This window comes from Somniosus microcephalus, chromosome 6 (genome assembly GCF_052327205.1).
Source record: "Somniosus microcephalus isolate GS21.2 chromosome 6, FLI_Smic_1.0, whole genome shotgun sequence".
Classification (NCBI taxonomy): Eukaryota; Metazoa; Chordata; class Chondrichthyes; order Squaliformes; family Somniosidae; genus Somniosus; species Somniosus microcephalus.
The window spans coordinates 220208697-220224725 of record NC_140992.1 but is presented as its reverse complement, the minus strand read 5'-3'; the positions used below and the strand labels follow the sequence as shown (position 1 = coordinate 220224725).

Genomic DNA, 16029 nt, shown 5'->3' with positions numbered 1-16029 from the left:
CTTCCTTAATACCCTAGGATGTAGATTATCAGGCCCTGGGGATTTATCGGCCTTCAATCCCGTCAATTTCCCTAAAACCATTTCCTTACAAATACTGATTTCATTCAGTTCCTCCCTCTCATTAGACCCTATGTTCCCTGACATCTCTGGGGGTTTATTTGTGTCCTCCTTTGTGAAGACAGAACCAAAGTATGTATTTAATTGGTCAGCCATGTCTTTGTGCCCCGTTATAAATTCCCCTGATTCTGACTGCAAGGGACCTACGCTTGACTTCACCAATCCTTTTCTCTTCACATATCTATAGAAGCTTTTACAGTCAGTTTTTATGATTTAAAACAGAAACAGTAGCCAAACCAGCCAAAACTTTGGCTCAAAAGCACCCCAGAAGCCTAAAACAACAAATCAGAGACTTACCTTAATTGAGACACAGACACAGAATAGAGACACAGACCCAGAATAGAGACACAGACACAGAATAGAGACACAGACACATCCCTTTAAATACCGCTTGTGAAAACTGCTTGCCAGCTTGACCGTCATGACATGCTGGGTGGGTTAAGCAAGTGACATTCCAGGCGTGCATGGACACCAATTTCAGAAAAGGGCCCTGATTCAGGCACAGGGCCCTTATTGTCATATTTAAATGATGCCTGCACTTGTTGCAGGCAGCCACCTTGGGCGCCTATCAAGCACACAAAGCGGTGCACTGCTGAATCTGACTTCGCTGTGCCCATTTTGGACCCCGAAGATATGCGAGACGCATTGCAATTTCTCCCCCTCTAAGTGCCCTTCGCCCCCTATTCAGCATGTACTACAGCAAGGAATAGAATTCTCCTGCTGGTGAATAAAAGTACCGTTCAATATCAGATGCTGGCTTTGACCATCACATAGCAGGACAGCTTAGTCCTGGCAAAGGAATATACCAGTTAGTGCAGTAAACAACATATCTACAAATATTGCACAATGGATATCATCATTATTTCTGTGGGGAAAAAATCCAGAGCCGTACTGCCATTGCTAATTCTTATTTTTGAAAGATTTTAACAGAAAATCTGGAAAAAAAGGTTTATGGAGATGAAAGAAACTCATAATTCATTGTACATTGTATCACATGTGCTCTGAGAAGCAGTTACTTTGGATACCATGTGGCACACAGCAGTCCCTCATTTAGAGCAATAACAAGAAGCTGAATCTTTGTACAATTTGGCTTCTTTTTTTCCACTACAAATAACATGATTCTTTAAAACCTGACTTAAATGAAGGTGACCTTCTTGGGGCTATTCCCGACGTCAGCATCAAAAGATGACGTCAAAAGGTAAAACCCTGACTGCATTGATGCCGACTTCCCCTTCCCGTATGCGAGACTGCACATTCTACAAATTAAGCATTTCAACCAATGGACAAAACTGCAAATCTACAGGAGCCACTTCAAAAAACTCCTCTGTAGTATACTTGAAATGTACAAACATTATCCTACCACTTGCAAGGGCTGGATTTGACTCCAGTCCAAAAAGTCTTTTTTCTGCTGTCAAAACTGAAGTAACTTTGCGTGGCCAAGCCCAGTTCCTTATAGTCCACAGCACAGAATTGCTCATTAATTGGCACTAAATTAATAAATTCACAGAATGGGCATGATATACTGGGGCCGATGCAGGTGGCCTGCAGTGATATATGATATTGTTGTGTCAGCTGACAGTAGATTTAAATCAAGTAGAATATTTGCCTTTCTCCAGCATGGACATCTTCAATAAACATAAAATGCATGATAATTGAATAAATAATTTAAAAATGAAAATTAAACAGCAACCTCTTTATTTGCAGTTGTTAATTTTATAGCCCAGGAGAAATTCTAAAGTCACGCTCAGGGCACCAAGTCATAACTCTCACCCAAACTTTAAATGTACGTTTACAGCACAAAATTATTTAGCTGGTGACCCCAAAACATACAACTCATCTCATCAATGTCACTATCTGAATTAGATGATCAAATTCTACTCATCCTCCCCCTTAATTTGTTTCTATATTTCTGTTGTGGAGCTACTCACAATGAATTACAATAGAGTGAATCTTTGTTTACAACAACAACTTACATCTATATAGCGCCCTTAATGTAATAAAACGTCCCAAGGCACTTCACAGGAGCGTCATCAAAAAACAAAATTTGACACAGACATATAAAGAGATGTTAGGGCAGATAACCAAAAGCTTGGTCAAAGAGGTAGGTTTTAAGGAGCGCTTTAAAAGGAGGAAAGAGAGATAGAGAGGGGGAGAGATTTAGGGTCTTGGCAGCTGAAGGCACCGCCACTAATGGTGGAGCGATTAAAATCAGGGATGTTCAAGAAGCGAACATTGGCCAAGTGCAGATATCTCAGGAGATTATAGGGCTAGAGGAGATTACAGAGATAGAGAGGGGTGAGGCCATGGAGGGATTTGAAAACAGGGATGAGAATTTTAAAATTGAAGCATTGCTTAACTGGGAGCCAATGTAGGTCAGCGGGCACAGGGGAGATGGGGGAGCGGGACTTGGTGTGAGTTAGGACATGGGCAGCAGAGTTTTGGATGACCTCAAGTTTATAGAGGGTAGGATTAGGGACGCTGACCAGGAGTGCATTGGAATAGTCAAGTCTAGAGGCAACAAAGGCATTGATGAGGGTTTCAGCAGCATAGAGGCTGAAGCATGAGCGGAGATGGGCGATGTTACGGAGGTGGAAATGGGCGGTCTTAAGAGATTGAATGGATATAAGGTAGGAAACTCAACTCATGATCAAATATGACACCAAGGTTGCAAACCAACTTGGTCAGCCTCAGACAGTTGCCAGGGAAAGGGATGGAATCGATGGCAAGGAAACAGAGTGAAAATATTGCTCTGTCCCAATTACATTTAAAAAAATCTGAACACTACTGACACTCAAGATGGTAAGAATGTTCAAATGTTGTGTGAGCTTTATCCCAATATCATTTCTGGTCAACATCAAAGTTTGCAATACTGTTCGGAGCCTCCTTTTTTTCCTTCCTAAGCCAAAATGTGATTTTCGTTTCTCAAGTTGTTTTTCATCAATTCTTCCTGCAGTGCTTATTTTATTATTATATCGAGTTTCTGAGACAACTCATTTATTTAACTTTCTGCAACACATAATTCTTCTTCTAATGTGCTTTTCTCTTCAGCTGCCTTGAGTAATGTGTTGCCTTTACTCTGTAAATGTTGATCTAGTTTTGCCTTCTGTGTCTGTCTGTAAATTAATGTCCACAGGCAGCTCAATCAGCCAACTCCTGATATAGTGACATTTTGTCAGGATAGACGATATTTCATTATATAAGAGCTCACTGTATAAAACTGCACCTGAACTTAAATAGATTATTCTTTTTCACAACTCCAGAAGCACTAAAGAGCAATAGTTGCCACTAAACCTTTTCATTTTTCTTGATTAGATTTTAACTTGAATTTATAAAATATTGTCAGCTCCAGGCATGTCTAATCTCATCATTTCTGTCACCCTGCAAATAAAGTCCAAGTTCTTAATTTTCATCATACAATAACCCACTGGGCAACAAACTTTAAATCAACTGTTGTTGTGTTGGTACAGTTTAATAAAGAGATCTTTAAAATCATGGCTTTAGAAACATCCAGTTGAGCTGTAGAAGTATCTGAGGTTCTTTTCCTATTATGAGGGTGAGAAATATAGTAGCCCTGAAAATCAATAGGCTTTTGATCCCAGCTTAGTTGCCGGGAACAGCCTGTCAGTGACCTCCTGCACTGAACCCACTGAAGTATGTGGGGTCAGGGGCAGGTCACCTCGTTACAATACCAATGGAGGTTTCCAATGCCACTCGGGGCACATCTCAGGCATCTTATGGAGAGGGAAGACCAGGAATCCTGGCATGGGGTACTTCTCCAGAGGTTAGAGGGTTGCCGAGGCCCCCTGGAAAGATCTGCCAGTAATGCCAATCGGCCATCTTTATAAGGGGGTTCAAAAAAAATGACTACATGACCCAGGCCTGGACGCCCCAGGTGGGGTCTGCTTGTGCCAGTGGGCAAGCCGGCATGCCTTTGTTTTCTCGGCATCATGGCCCACTGGCAGGATCACTGGCTGGGTACATGGAAACACCCAGTCTGGTAGTCCCACCCCACAGCCGTGCCCCATCTGACGCAGTGGGCCATGCTTGGGCAGGCGGAGGCGTCCCTCCAAACATGACCTCACAGAAACTGCCAAGGAAAGCTGGGACCTGACCTATCTATGTCTTGGCCTAATTTGCGATCATTCTGCTTCTCTCCCACCAGACTCATGGTGGGTGTGCACTGGAAGGGCTGGAGATTTTTGGCCCCAGTGTATAAATGTTCTCTTTCAGTATTAATTCAGTGAAAATTATTAAAGTCCATCAACCGCATGACCTTCCACTATGCGAGTTTCCAATCACAGTTATAATGCTTGGTTAGGAACATAGGGAGTTCCAACCACATATCTACAAGATATATCTGGCAAGATCCATGTAAAAAGGAGGGAGAAAACTGAAAAGTCAGACTTTCAGCTTTAGAAAACTTCCCAGACCTGAAACGTTAACTCTGCTTCTCTCTCCACGGATGCTGCCTGGCCTGCTGAGTATTTCCAGCATTTTCTGTTGTTATTTTATTAGGGTTCTCTGCTAAACTAGCACCAGTTTGTGAATGTGTTTATTGGTTTATGTAAAACAAATTACAGGATCACATAAAACTTGGTTTTGTGTGTTTAGAAAGGCAGTTAAGGGATTTGCGAAGATAATTTGTAATCAGATAAGTTGTAGACTATTAATACTGTATGTGCTTAGCATTTGAAGCATCTTGTAAGAACATCTTTATTTAAACTGTTGCCTCCATCCCCACTAAATCCAACAGTTGATGCGAAACACCTGCATTCACATTAAATCCTTTTATTAATACTATGATGTGATTAACATACCAAAGCATCTCGATATTACAACATGGCTCTAAATGCTATTTCTTAGCTGAAATAATGGTCTTTATTTCTAATATACATGGATTGAGTTGAAGGAGCTGCAAACTTCATAAATGTATTGGTTATATTAATGACTTTGTTTGATCATTGCACCTTCATCTTCCGTTTTGGGGGGGGGGAAAGAGTCACTTTTCATCTTTTTTTATATGGTGAAACCAACAAGTTGGGTATTTTTGAAAACTCTGGTGAATATGTGAAAATGGCAGTCATTCAGAAATTAAATCTGAATATCACCTCCCGAACAGAAATTTCCAGATACCCCACTTTTTACTGATTATATGGTCTATAAATTTGATCTATGCAATGAAAAAAAGATATAGCATATCTATTACTTGCCTGACTGCAAATGTAATTCTCTAGCTTGTTCAATCCATTATGAAATGAACAAAGTGCTGCAATTCATATTGTTTTTGTTGAACTTTTTTTTTTTCAGAATTTTGTTTTTTAAATGCTGAGGGAATGGATCATACACTTTAGGCTAGAAGCAGACTATTTGCAATACCTGCAGACCAATGCTTAATGCATTCATATCACTTTTCTATGCTATTTTAACCCAAGTATTAAGCCATTTGTTAAGTTATTTTAAGTGGGTCATGCGCCTCTGTATAACAGACTGAGGAATGTTATATGAATGTGTCACCCGTTCGTCCACTTTTATTGCAAACAGTAATTTCTAACCTTTACTATTATTAGATACCATTACTTATTTCAAAAATCTTAAGTTAAGCACATTTCCCTTATAGGAAGCAATTATAACAAATAACATTAAAAATTAAAGGTTTTATGCAGATTAAGATAACAGGGTGTTTAGATTACATTTAAAATAACACATACCATATTCTTTAGAATGAGCATATGACAAAATGTCCTGCAGGATAACCTGATCAGGAAGGTCATTGTGTACTGCAGGATAACATTTAGGATTTATATTGTTTTACACTGTTGAATAAGGTTCTGGAGAGTAATTTCAAATTGAACCTTTCAAATAGTACAGGGTGAATGATGGAAGTTGCTGCTGCCTTTGGAGTCTGTAAACTCAAGTCAATATGTTCAAGCGGCACTAAAGTTTATTTACTACTCCTTACCACATCTGCCTACAAGCTTCCAATGGTGCAACAATAGTCACTCTGACATTCCTCAGGAGCATTCAGAATTCAGAAAACATAATCCGCATTGTCTTCAGATTTCTAGCACTGTGCCAGTGCAGAAAGCTAAATCTAGGTTAACGAGAACTAAATGGGAATAGAAACTAAATCACACAAAAGCGCAAGTACTTTGTTAGACACGGCAACCCGATTTCTTCACCATTCCGAAACATCAAATTTAAATGGTTAATTAAATCGACACCAGTTACAGCAAATGGAAACATGTCTGCTGACCCATGTGACTTCTTTAAAAAAAAAATTGCATTTCTTATCATTAAGCATTTAAAATTATATTAATACAGTAACCATTAGAAAACAAATCTTTGGTCAGGCAGCCAGTGTAGAATGAACGAGTAAGGTGGTAACTGGGTCTGTAGGCGGTTGAGGCTCAATCCTTTGTCAATAGTAACCTGAGAAGATAACAGATGCAATGATTTGTAAAAGATAATGGCCGCCTGAATAGCTGGATACCGAGACATGGCACACTGAAAAGAGAACTGGGAATACAAACCAGGGCACTGTTACAAAACACTGCCTTTATGAAACATGATACCTAGGCCTGGCAGTACTGTAAATACAAATCATTTACTGTACCATATGTCCAGGGCTTTAAAAGTCAATGCCAGTCGCCTAGGAGGATTTGAACCACTTTCAATCACAAAGAAACAAGCTGTGTTCCGCTCTGTACTCTAGGTAGCAAAGCATTTATGCTCAGTGTCACTATAGAAGGCAGTAGTGTTTTTTTCAATTAACTGGCAACACAATACAGCAGCCAGCACCAATCTAAATGTACTTTAGAGTTTTGCCCATTTATTACCTTTTCTAATGCATACAGCATAACAGTAGAACACAGTCTCAGCCGTCTGACAAGACAAACAAAACTCACCACAGAACTAAATACAAGAACATTTTAATAATATAACTATTTTTTTCCATACATTTTTGCAACATAGCTGAACGTATTAATTCTGTAGAAATGCTTTCGATAGACTACCAGTAATTTTCCTGTCTAATGCCCTGTTTATATTGTGGTCCCATAGAGACTACATTCAGTTTGAATCAGGATGATCTGAACTGTATATACAATATCCTAGGGTTTATACTGGCAGCTGCCCAGATTCAGTTCAGGTACCGGGCATTGTTAAATTACCAGCCAAACACATGGGCTGAACCTTACTTTCATGCAGAATATGGTTACGGTGTTTGGACCTGCCATTTATACCAGCCTGATTTGAACCTCCTTATTCAGTCCAAATCACTCTGAGATCAACAAGCTGAAGCCTTGGAGGTAAATTTCACCTAATGCTCCCAGCGGGAAATGGACGGGTTTGGGTCGCATGCCATTTTGACGCCTGGCCCATTTTACTCTCCACTGAAGTCAGTGGAGAGTAAACTCAGGTGGGCTGTCCAACCAGCATTCGACCCGATCCCGTCAGTTTCTCACTGCGCAGGTTAGGTTAAAATTATCCCCTTTACTCTGAATTACAAATGAAATAAATTACAAATGAAATAAATTACCCTATCAGTTGTATACAGTGATTTTACACAATTCAACTGTAACTCCCAATAAATGCAGATGTCAAGCTGTGACACAAATGGTGCTCAGTAGTTATCAAAACAGTCTCTGTTCTGCAGGACAAAGCACTCTCTACCTTCCTGCACCATTTCAAACCCTGCTTACACCACCATCTTGCCATTGGTCTGTATTTACAGTGCCCTCTGCCCTGACTCAGTTCTCGTGTGGGGAGGTGTTACGAGCCCGGTGCACGTGCTGAAATTTCCTTTGTGGCAAAAACTGACGGGAGATCATATCAAGCCAGTTAAACCAACCTTTTGCAAAGCCCCTGATGCACAACAGCCTTTAACTCCAGCATCCAGAGTTGAAAGTTATTCGCTGAACTAAGGTTAAAATAATGACCCAGTTCATGTCAACACTTTTACCGTGTATTCGAAGCAGGTTTTCAAGGTACGTGAATTTACAATGTCCTTTCAATGGTCCTTTCAACAGATTGCTGCACCTTCTCTTTTTACCATGTTTTGGTCCACTCATTTGTGCATTAATGATTTCAGTAAAAATTACTGGTTGTACCAAACTCGGGTCTCATTTCAAAGAGCACAGGCTTCTAGTGAGAGATTTATTTATTACTAGTATAATGCTTTTAGTCATATCCTGTTGAAAACAAATTGCTTTTTCTATAGCCACACTTAACTGCTGAAAGCACTCATGATAAAAATTAAACAAGTGTGCAATTATTGATCAAAATACTAAAACGGCTGGCAAAACCAATTGAACTTTAGAATAAAAAAATCTAAGCAATTGTCAACTACAAAAATTGCTTTGGTCCACTAATGCCTAAATTATATGGAGTATAGTAAACATTATCATTGACAGCCAGCACTGAGGCAGATTACACTAGGGTCAGGTACTTTTATTACTACTGTTCCATACTAGCCTGTAATTAAAATAATTTCAGTAGCCACAGCAGAGAAACTGATGCAGAAAAATACCATTTTAAACCACTTATGCATATGTGGCTTCAAATACAGTACCATGCTGTGACAAATCATTCTCTTGCAAACTGTTTTGTTACCAGGGTTACCAAAAGGTATGCCAAGGGCCAGGACAAAGAAATCAAACTGCTATCGGCCCTTCCCCCTCCATAATTTGGGAAACGTGCACATTATCATAAAACTTTCCAAAGGCAGGGCCCCTTATACTTTTGGACAGTGGGTGCTTTTTTCCTCTGGCTAATATTTATATTAACATTACACATTACAAACAGTAGTATTTCATCATAAAAAGCAACACAGTAATTATTCCAAAACTTTTCAGGTTTCACATTCAACAATAGGATACTCAAAGAAACAATGCAAGTGCATTTGGAGAGTACTAAAGTGTACTGAACAACTTTAGGTTTCAGGCAGTGAAAAACAGGTACTCGACATCTGAAATGTATAAATTATTTCACTTGTTTCATGCTCTGTGATTTGCATATAACTTATGTGCAATGTAAGCATGTTTAAAAATATCTCTTCAATTGTATATAAGTTACAAGCTTCTTTCCATCACACCATTTTAACCAATATTGTTTGCTCAGTCTTTCCATGCAGTTTTACACCAATTGTATCGCAACCTTATAAGGTAAAAGGATGTAGAATCATCAGATTATTCTACCTGCTGACCTTTGTTCCTCATTTTATCCAACCTTTCCTGAAATTGGATTGGTTCTTTTCTTACAGGGGCAGGTCACTATTGTATTTAACCCTAGTTGAAAGAACGATGGGCGGATGCGACAAACTTTTAATTATTTAATTCTAACTTGGGAACCAATCAGAATTTGTGACTATATTATGGATGAGTGAAAGGCGGCAAATACAATTTTACCAAATTGGTCAAACTCAAGTGTTCCATGAACAAAATCCTCAGCTTAAAGCTTCATGCTTTTTAACGAAACATTTTTTTCAGCAAAAAGAGAAAGTTAATATTGTAGAATATTGCTTCACAGTACAATTTTGCTGTTGTTTTCCCCTCAGCATTTATATTATTAACCCTGAATAAGATTTTCTGAAGTAATTTTCAGGAGTGTGTTGATACAGGCAGTTTATGGATCGTAAGTCAAATCAATACACACTAAAAAGATTGTAAGCACATAATTCACTTGTGTTTTTCCAGCACTGTCCCTCAAACACAGCTGAGCACTTTCCTCTTTGTTTAAATATGCAGCACAGAATGTGGCTGGAGGACAATGCTGATTACCTCATGCTGGTTAAATAGCAAACTATGAAAATAAAACATATTAATTTATTCTATGATTGCACACTCAAAGTAGGGCTGGGTATTGTTATTTTCTGCATATAAAAGCAGGCTTGGAACAAATTAATGTGAAGTGGCTTTTCATTACAATTCTACTTATTTACTACATTCATTTTGCTCAATAGCTTTGCAACACTTTGCAATAAATCATAACATCTGAAGCACTTTGCAATATAAGCACAGTCCTTACAAATAATAAATACAATCTTCTACTGCTGCACAGCAGCATTTTTTCTGTCAGTTTCCAGAGCATTTGTATTAACCCCCAGCTCCATTCCTCATGAGTCATATTTAATGCATGCATTACTTAAATATTCCCTTACTGCAACTGCAACTAGATGTTCAGAGTTATTTAAAAACATTTTTAAGCAAATCTCTGCCAGAACCAAATTTGTTGGAACAGATTTTAATTTACTGCAGCCTGGAACATTAAACATTTTCTACACATAGGGTTGTTTTAAAAAAAAATCAGGAATTGTTTTGCCACTGAAAAGGAAAATAAACTCAGAGCAAGGACTGTATGAAAGAATGGTAAACAGAAATGTTAAATTGTGTTCAGTCCTGTCAGTATTTATGATGTAGCGTGCCCTCTGATGTCAAATTAAACCACACTGATTAAATTAAAACAGAATTATTACACCTAGAGATAAAAAAAAATCCTTTCCCTGAAGGTACCCAATGACTGGTTGGATGATTAACTCAACACAGCTGCCAGACACTAGCTTCTGAATGCATTCAGTAGCTTCTTGTGAAATAACAAAGCAGGGTCGTCTCAATTTCTAATGCACATAAAACTTATTTATACTGTATGAACTCAGCCCAACTACAAAAAACCTGGGGATACATTCTCAACTCATCCATCATTATTCATTGCTTTGTAATCCATCCTTTCATTGATTAAGAATGATAATTTAGCTGTGATGCCAGTCTGAAAACTGTCCTTCAAACTCTTCCTCCTGTACATTAGTGTTCAGAGGATCTCTTAATACCACAATAATAATGTCAAGAAAAATCACAGGCTGTGAAATAGTGCTGCAAAGCCTAGAGAAATTAACTAATGATCAGAGTTAGGATCTTATTTTTTCCCCCAGAGTCTCACAAATGCAATTTGATTCAATTCTCATCCCAGCAGACTTTGGCAAGCACACTAGGAATGGACATTCATGTGATTTACGAGTTCTGACTCCACCCATAGCCTCCTCCCCAAAAATTAACACAGGGTTGGTATGAACGTGGAACAGGAGTAGGCCATCCAGCCCCTCGAGCCTGTTCCACCATTTGATTACATCATGTCTGATCTGCACCTCAACTCCATTACCTGTCTTTGCAGAGCACCTCTTCTCATGACTGCCTGGGAAACAAATAGCATGAATGAAAGCCATTGACAGATACCTTGGGGGTGTTTTTAACCCTACTCGCGCAGCAGAAATCTGGCGGGTGGCCAGTTAAATCGCCCTGGCTCTTACCTGTCCGAAAGCCATCATGATTGCAGCATCTGCAATTTTAACCTGCTCTCCTGAGCAGGCGGCAAGGACACGCGCCCAGAGCCAACAGGGTCCTCCTTTACACATGCATGTTGCGGCCTGACAACGTCATTGAGATTCGACTGTAATTTTAATTCAGGCGTGAGCGGGGAATCTACCTGCCATTAATACTAAACCATCTTGGATACATACTCACCGGGGCACCAAGTAAATCATTTGAATTGGTTGGAACAAATACTGACAAAAATAAATGCAAAATAAAAACAACATCTACTTTACTCCTTTATAGCTAATTTCTGAAAGACAGAAGCATTCAACTACCAAAATGCCATTGTCCTTGCACTGAACAAACAACTGATCTCATTGCCCCATACAACATAATTTCCTTGAAGGGGCAGGTGCATCCAGATTGGGCCAGAATCTCAGTATTTGGGAGGATCTGAAAGTCAGATCACTTCAGATGAATTAATAATTGGAAAAGACTTTGAATTTCAAACCTAAATCACATAACTATTTGCATAACCTTTTGCATAACATATGATTATTTACACTGTAACTTTTATGTTCTGTACCCAACCAGACTTCCCCTCATTGCTGCTGCAGTGTTCTTCATCCTACACTAATTCTTCATACAAACATTTCTTAAAACTCTCACACACACAGTAGCTGGAAAATTCTTGGTTAATGTCTATTTGGCGAATACCTTTACTGTGTGTGAAATGTTTTGCACATATAACTGTAGGTAAACGAAGGCAATAAGAATTCTTAACTCAACTTAATAGCTGAATCATGTGGAACAAAACATTGCTTTGGGCTAGTGAGAGTACACTGGCCCACAGCCTGTCAGTATAAATTAATCGACTTAATGACAGCAGTTTTTTCCTTTGAGCACTCGGAATATCATAATAATGTTTTACAGTCATTAACTGAAGAACTTGTCTGATTTGTACCAGAGAGCAACAGTCTTTAACGTGCTAGGGGTTCTAGTTACAAGGAAGGAGTTCTCTTAATTCTGACAAGACAGTAGCATCTGGATTACTCAAATAAGACATTGCCAATGAAAATGTGGATCTTATAAAACTTAAAAACCTCAAGCTCCATTCACCAGATACCTAAAAACATCTCTGATTTCAGTTGCCAGTCATTTTCTATTTATGGGTCTAATCATTTCTGTACATTTCAAAAACAATTATAATTGCAGAACCATCTGTGAAAATAATATTTTTAGACTGAGGCAAATTCTGAATTTTCAGAAATAGGTTTTAAAACACAATATCATTGAAAATGCAGATCTTTTCATGTATTATTAAGAAAATGTATCTAGCCATTTCAGACAATGATCCCTGCAAAATAATGCTTACTGAGTTGTCCCTGCTCAGATCAGATGCTGTACGACATACTGTGATGATGATGTACTAAAGATGGAATAACAAGAGCAGGAGTCTAAGAAAAGGTTGAGTAATATTCATCCCAAGTATTTTCATTTTCTAATACTCATCTCTGTATGAAGTTATACATTTGCTTTAAATGGGGGATTAAGATAGCATTGCTGCTTTAAAATTACAGGTGCTTTGAGTTATTCAAAAAGAAGCTTTGGCAGCACTTGAACTGTTCTGCCTGGCACAGCCTTTTCTCATGTCACCATATAGCACTTTCGACAAAGTTTCAGCACTTAAAAATCAAGTGCCATCAATAAAGTACAATATTCAGAAAGTTATGTTAAGTACCCTCGATAATTAACTCTACAGAAAAAAGATTCATGAACTCATAATTAAAAACAATTAAAACTGGGGGTAGCTTACACATATTAACCAGCCTTCTAATGAAGCTGGGAGCATGAGCAAGCTTTTCCTCAGCAGGGTCACAACTGTATGCTAAATAACACAATGAAGTGGATCAGCCAGATCTCAACAGATCTACAGAAGGGCACAGAAGAACATCACTGACACATAATAAAAGCATTTCAGGTTTGCCAAACTCGATAGGGGTCCACCATAATCTTTACTAAACTAAACACTAACCATTAGTAGTGATGATGTAGTTATCAACAACTACAAAGATCAACAGTGCTGTGTTGACTGTATGAAAAAGGAACTTGTTATATTGATTACGGGAACAGCCTTGTATCTGCCATGTGAGTAACTTGAAACAATACTTGCTTCAACAGCACAAAAGGATTACTCTTCTAATACACAGTACAAGTGAATCAGGAGATAATGCTGCCATGGGATGCATGAAAGCGGGGAGAGAGAAAAAAAACAAAACTTTCTCACAGTAATTAGCCAATAATTAGACCTGATGTCCCCCTAAGCCTTTCGCAGCAAATGATGGAGCAATGGGTTACTCGGAGACAGTAAAGCATCCAGTAAACAACTAATAAAGTCAAATACAGCAGCTGTATTGAGACAAGGGGAGCACGTTACCAGCACAATGAAATACTACATTGTATAGCACATCAGTTCATTTCAAATGGTTTTAAACTTTTAGTTGACAAGACATTTTTACACTGCTTGAATCTGCAGAACTCTCTGGTATTGTATTTATCTATGGTAGTCCGGCAACTCAAATAGTGAAGTCCAGTAGTTTGAAAAAAAAGTTTATTTCCAACTATTCTGGATCTGATTTTAAGTTAATAGTGCAGATTAACAAATTAACATCCAAAAAGAAATCATATTACAGTTTTTAGATTTTGTTCACTGTGAGTCAGTCAAAATGACAAATGAAATAAAAAAATGGCAGAGTTAAATATTCAGAGTGAATTGTTTAATTTTAGTTTGTACTTTGAAGCAAATAAACCACTTTAAAAGAAATATTCTGCTACTGTTCAGTGTGTGTTTACGGGTGGTAGTATAACATATTGCAAACAACACTTCTGTAATCTTTAGGAGTCCAAATATGGCCTTTTCTTCAGAAGATGGTTAGCAATCAGTTTTCTGGCTCACTGATTATGCTGCCAATCCCATCAGTGTTTCTATTGATTTCAGAAATCTAAAAAGGCGGATAATGATTATGCCACTTGGAGTTAGTTTCTGATGGCTTTAAGTGCACGTAATACATTTGAAATCATAAAAGCAAAAAAAGATAGTCGATTACAATAAATAAAACATTAACAGTCAGCATATATACTGGAAATAATGTAATACTAAATCATTCAATCAGCCTTACAAAGTATTAAGAGTAAAGAATGACACAATGAAGATAAAGAAATGTTTTCACCTTGTTGTAGCTGTAGTAGCCCAAGCATTGGGAAAGGTCCAGGTTGGAAGGATCTCCAGGAATAGTGTTGCCAGCAGCAGCTGGATAAAAACGTACATCCATGGTTTTTTATTATATATATAAGATATATATATAACCCTTAGTAATGAACCACTTTGAGTATTATGTTTTTTTTTTAACATCCACTTAGTGTTAACTCAATTGAGGATAAGCAATGTACAGACGTAACCCTGGGGATTGTGTATAAAGTGGTTTAAATCTGTTGTTTAGAAAAGGTAGAGGTACATGTATTTCCTGTGTTCCTTAGGTCTGTGTTTGACTGCCCAGTGCTGAGCCTCAGTATTTGCCCATGCATTCAAGAGCAGCTGCTGTACACAAAGAAGCCACGCGACCAGCACTGATAAGCTGATGCTTTCCAGCTTCACCCACTGCAGACTCTGATCTGGGGTGCTGATAAAGACTGGAACAGCAACTGGGTCCCTTATAGTAAACGGAGGAGGGTCCACGCTTTTTTCCTGTTAACTCTTAAAACAGTACTTTCAGCCGTCCATATCTACTCACGCACGCACAGCCAGCTGGGCTGGCAAGATTAAAAAGCTGTCCTTGTAGAATTTAAAACCAGGGGTTACTAACAGGAGTACAAGTCTTCCACCCAACGGTCACAGCTTGTAGTCTAAAGCGCTGAAGAGCTCTGAAGCTGCTACTGGCAGTGCTCCCTGAGAATAATGAATAAGTAAAGCCTCTGAAAGGCAGCACAGAAAGCTTCATAATGAGCCACTCCCAGTAATGCTCACCACTCCCACCAACAGCAGCTGCCACTATACACACACACACACACAGAGGCTCAGTGTACACCTCCCAAAGATTACTTTGTATCTACCAGCCCATAATAAACCAGTTTACTTCTGGACAGATTCAGTCTCATTCTTGCTTACATCCCCATTCGAGTCCCAGTTCTTAGTTCAGACCAATCGGAACTGCATTTCGCAAGTCTTTTTTAAACAAAGTGATCAAGCGATTGTACAGATGATCACAGAAGCACACAGATGTAAACACATGCAAATACACATGTTATAAATCACACCCACAGCATCTTTATCAGGGGATCAATGTGAACAGTCTTCACAAATTTACAGAATAAACAACTCCTGTCGATTCATAACACTTTACCATCAGGGTTAATCCCCGAGCACTCACAAACCCCGGTGAGTGAGTATGTGCAAGCAAACTGCGAAAACCTAGTGAAAACAATCAATTAAAATCAGTTCATTGCGAAATTAAACTAAATAAAGCGAGAATCAGCTCACAGGCAACCCACCCACACATACAGTACTTTATTTTTGAAACTTTATCTGATTAATGATCCCGATTCAAATTAA

At 38.6% G+C, this 16029-nt stretch overlaps 1 protein-coding gene across 3 annotated transcripts in view; it reads right to left on the bottom strand.

Annotated features, from left to right (window-relative positions):
* tox3 (TOX high mobility group box family member 3) overlaps positions 1-15720 on the bottom strand; it is a 133082-nt gene extending 117362 nt beyond the window's left edge. Inside the window, exons 1-2 of one of the 3 annotated variants that reach the window (XM_085991443.1) lie at positions 15586-15720; positions 14651-14730 (exon numbers count right to left, since the gene is read on the bottom strand). Coding sequence is in view for 2 of the 3 variants with exons in the window: in XM_085991442.1 (XP_085847568.1) it covers positions 14651-14752 (102 nt within the window). In the remaining variant the exon portion in view is untranslated. Of the gene's footprint in view, positions 1-14650; positions 15557-15585 lie in introns of those variants that run through there. The other 2 variants (XM_085991442.1, XM_085991444.1) reach the window with 2 other exon arrangements.
* Between the last annotated feature and the right edge of the window lie 309 nt (positions 15721-16029).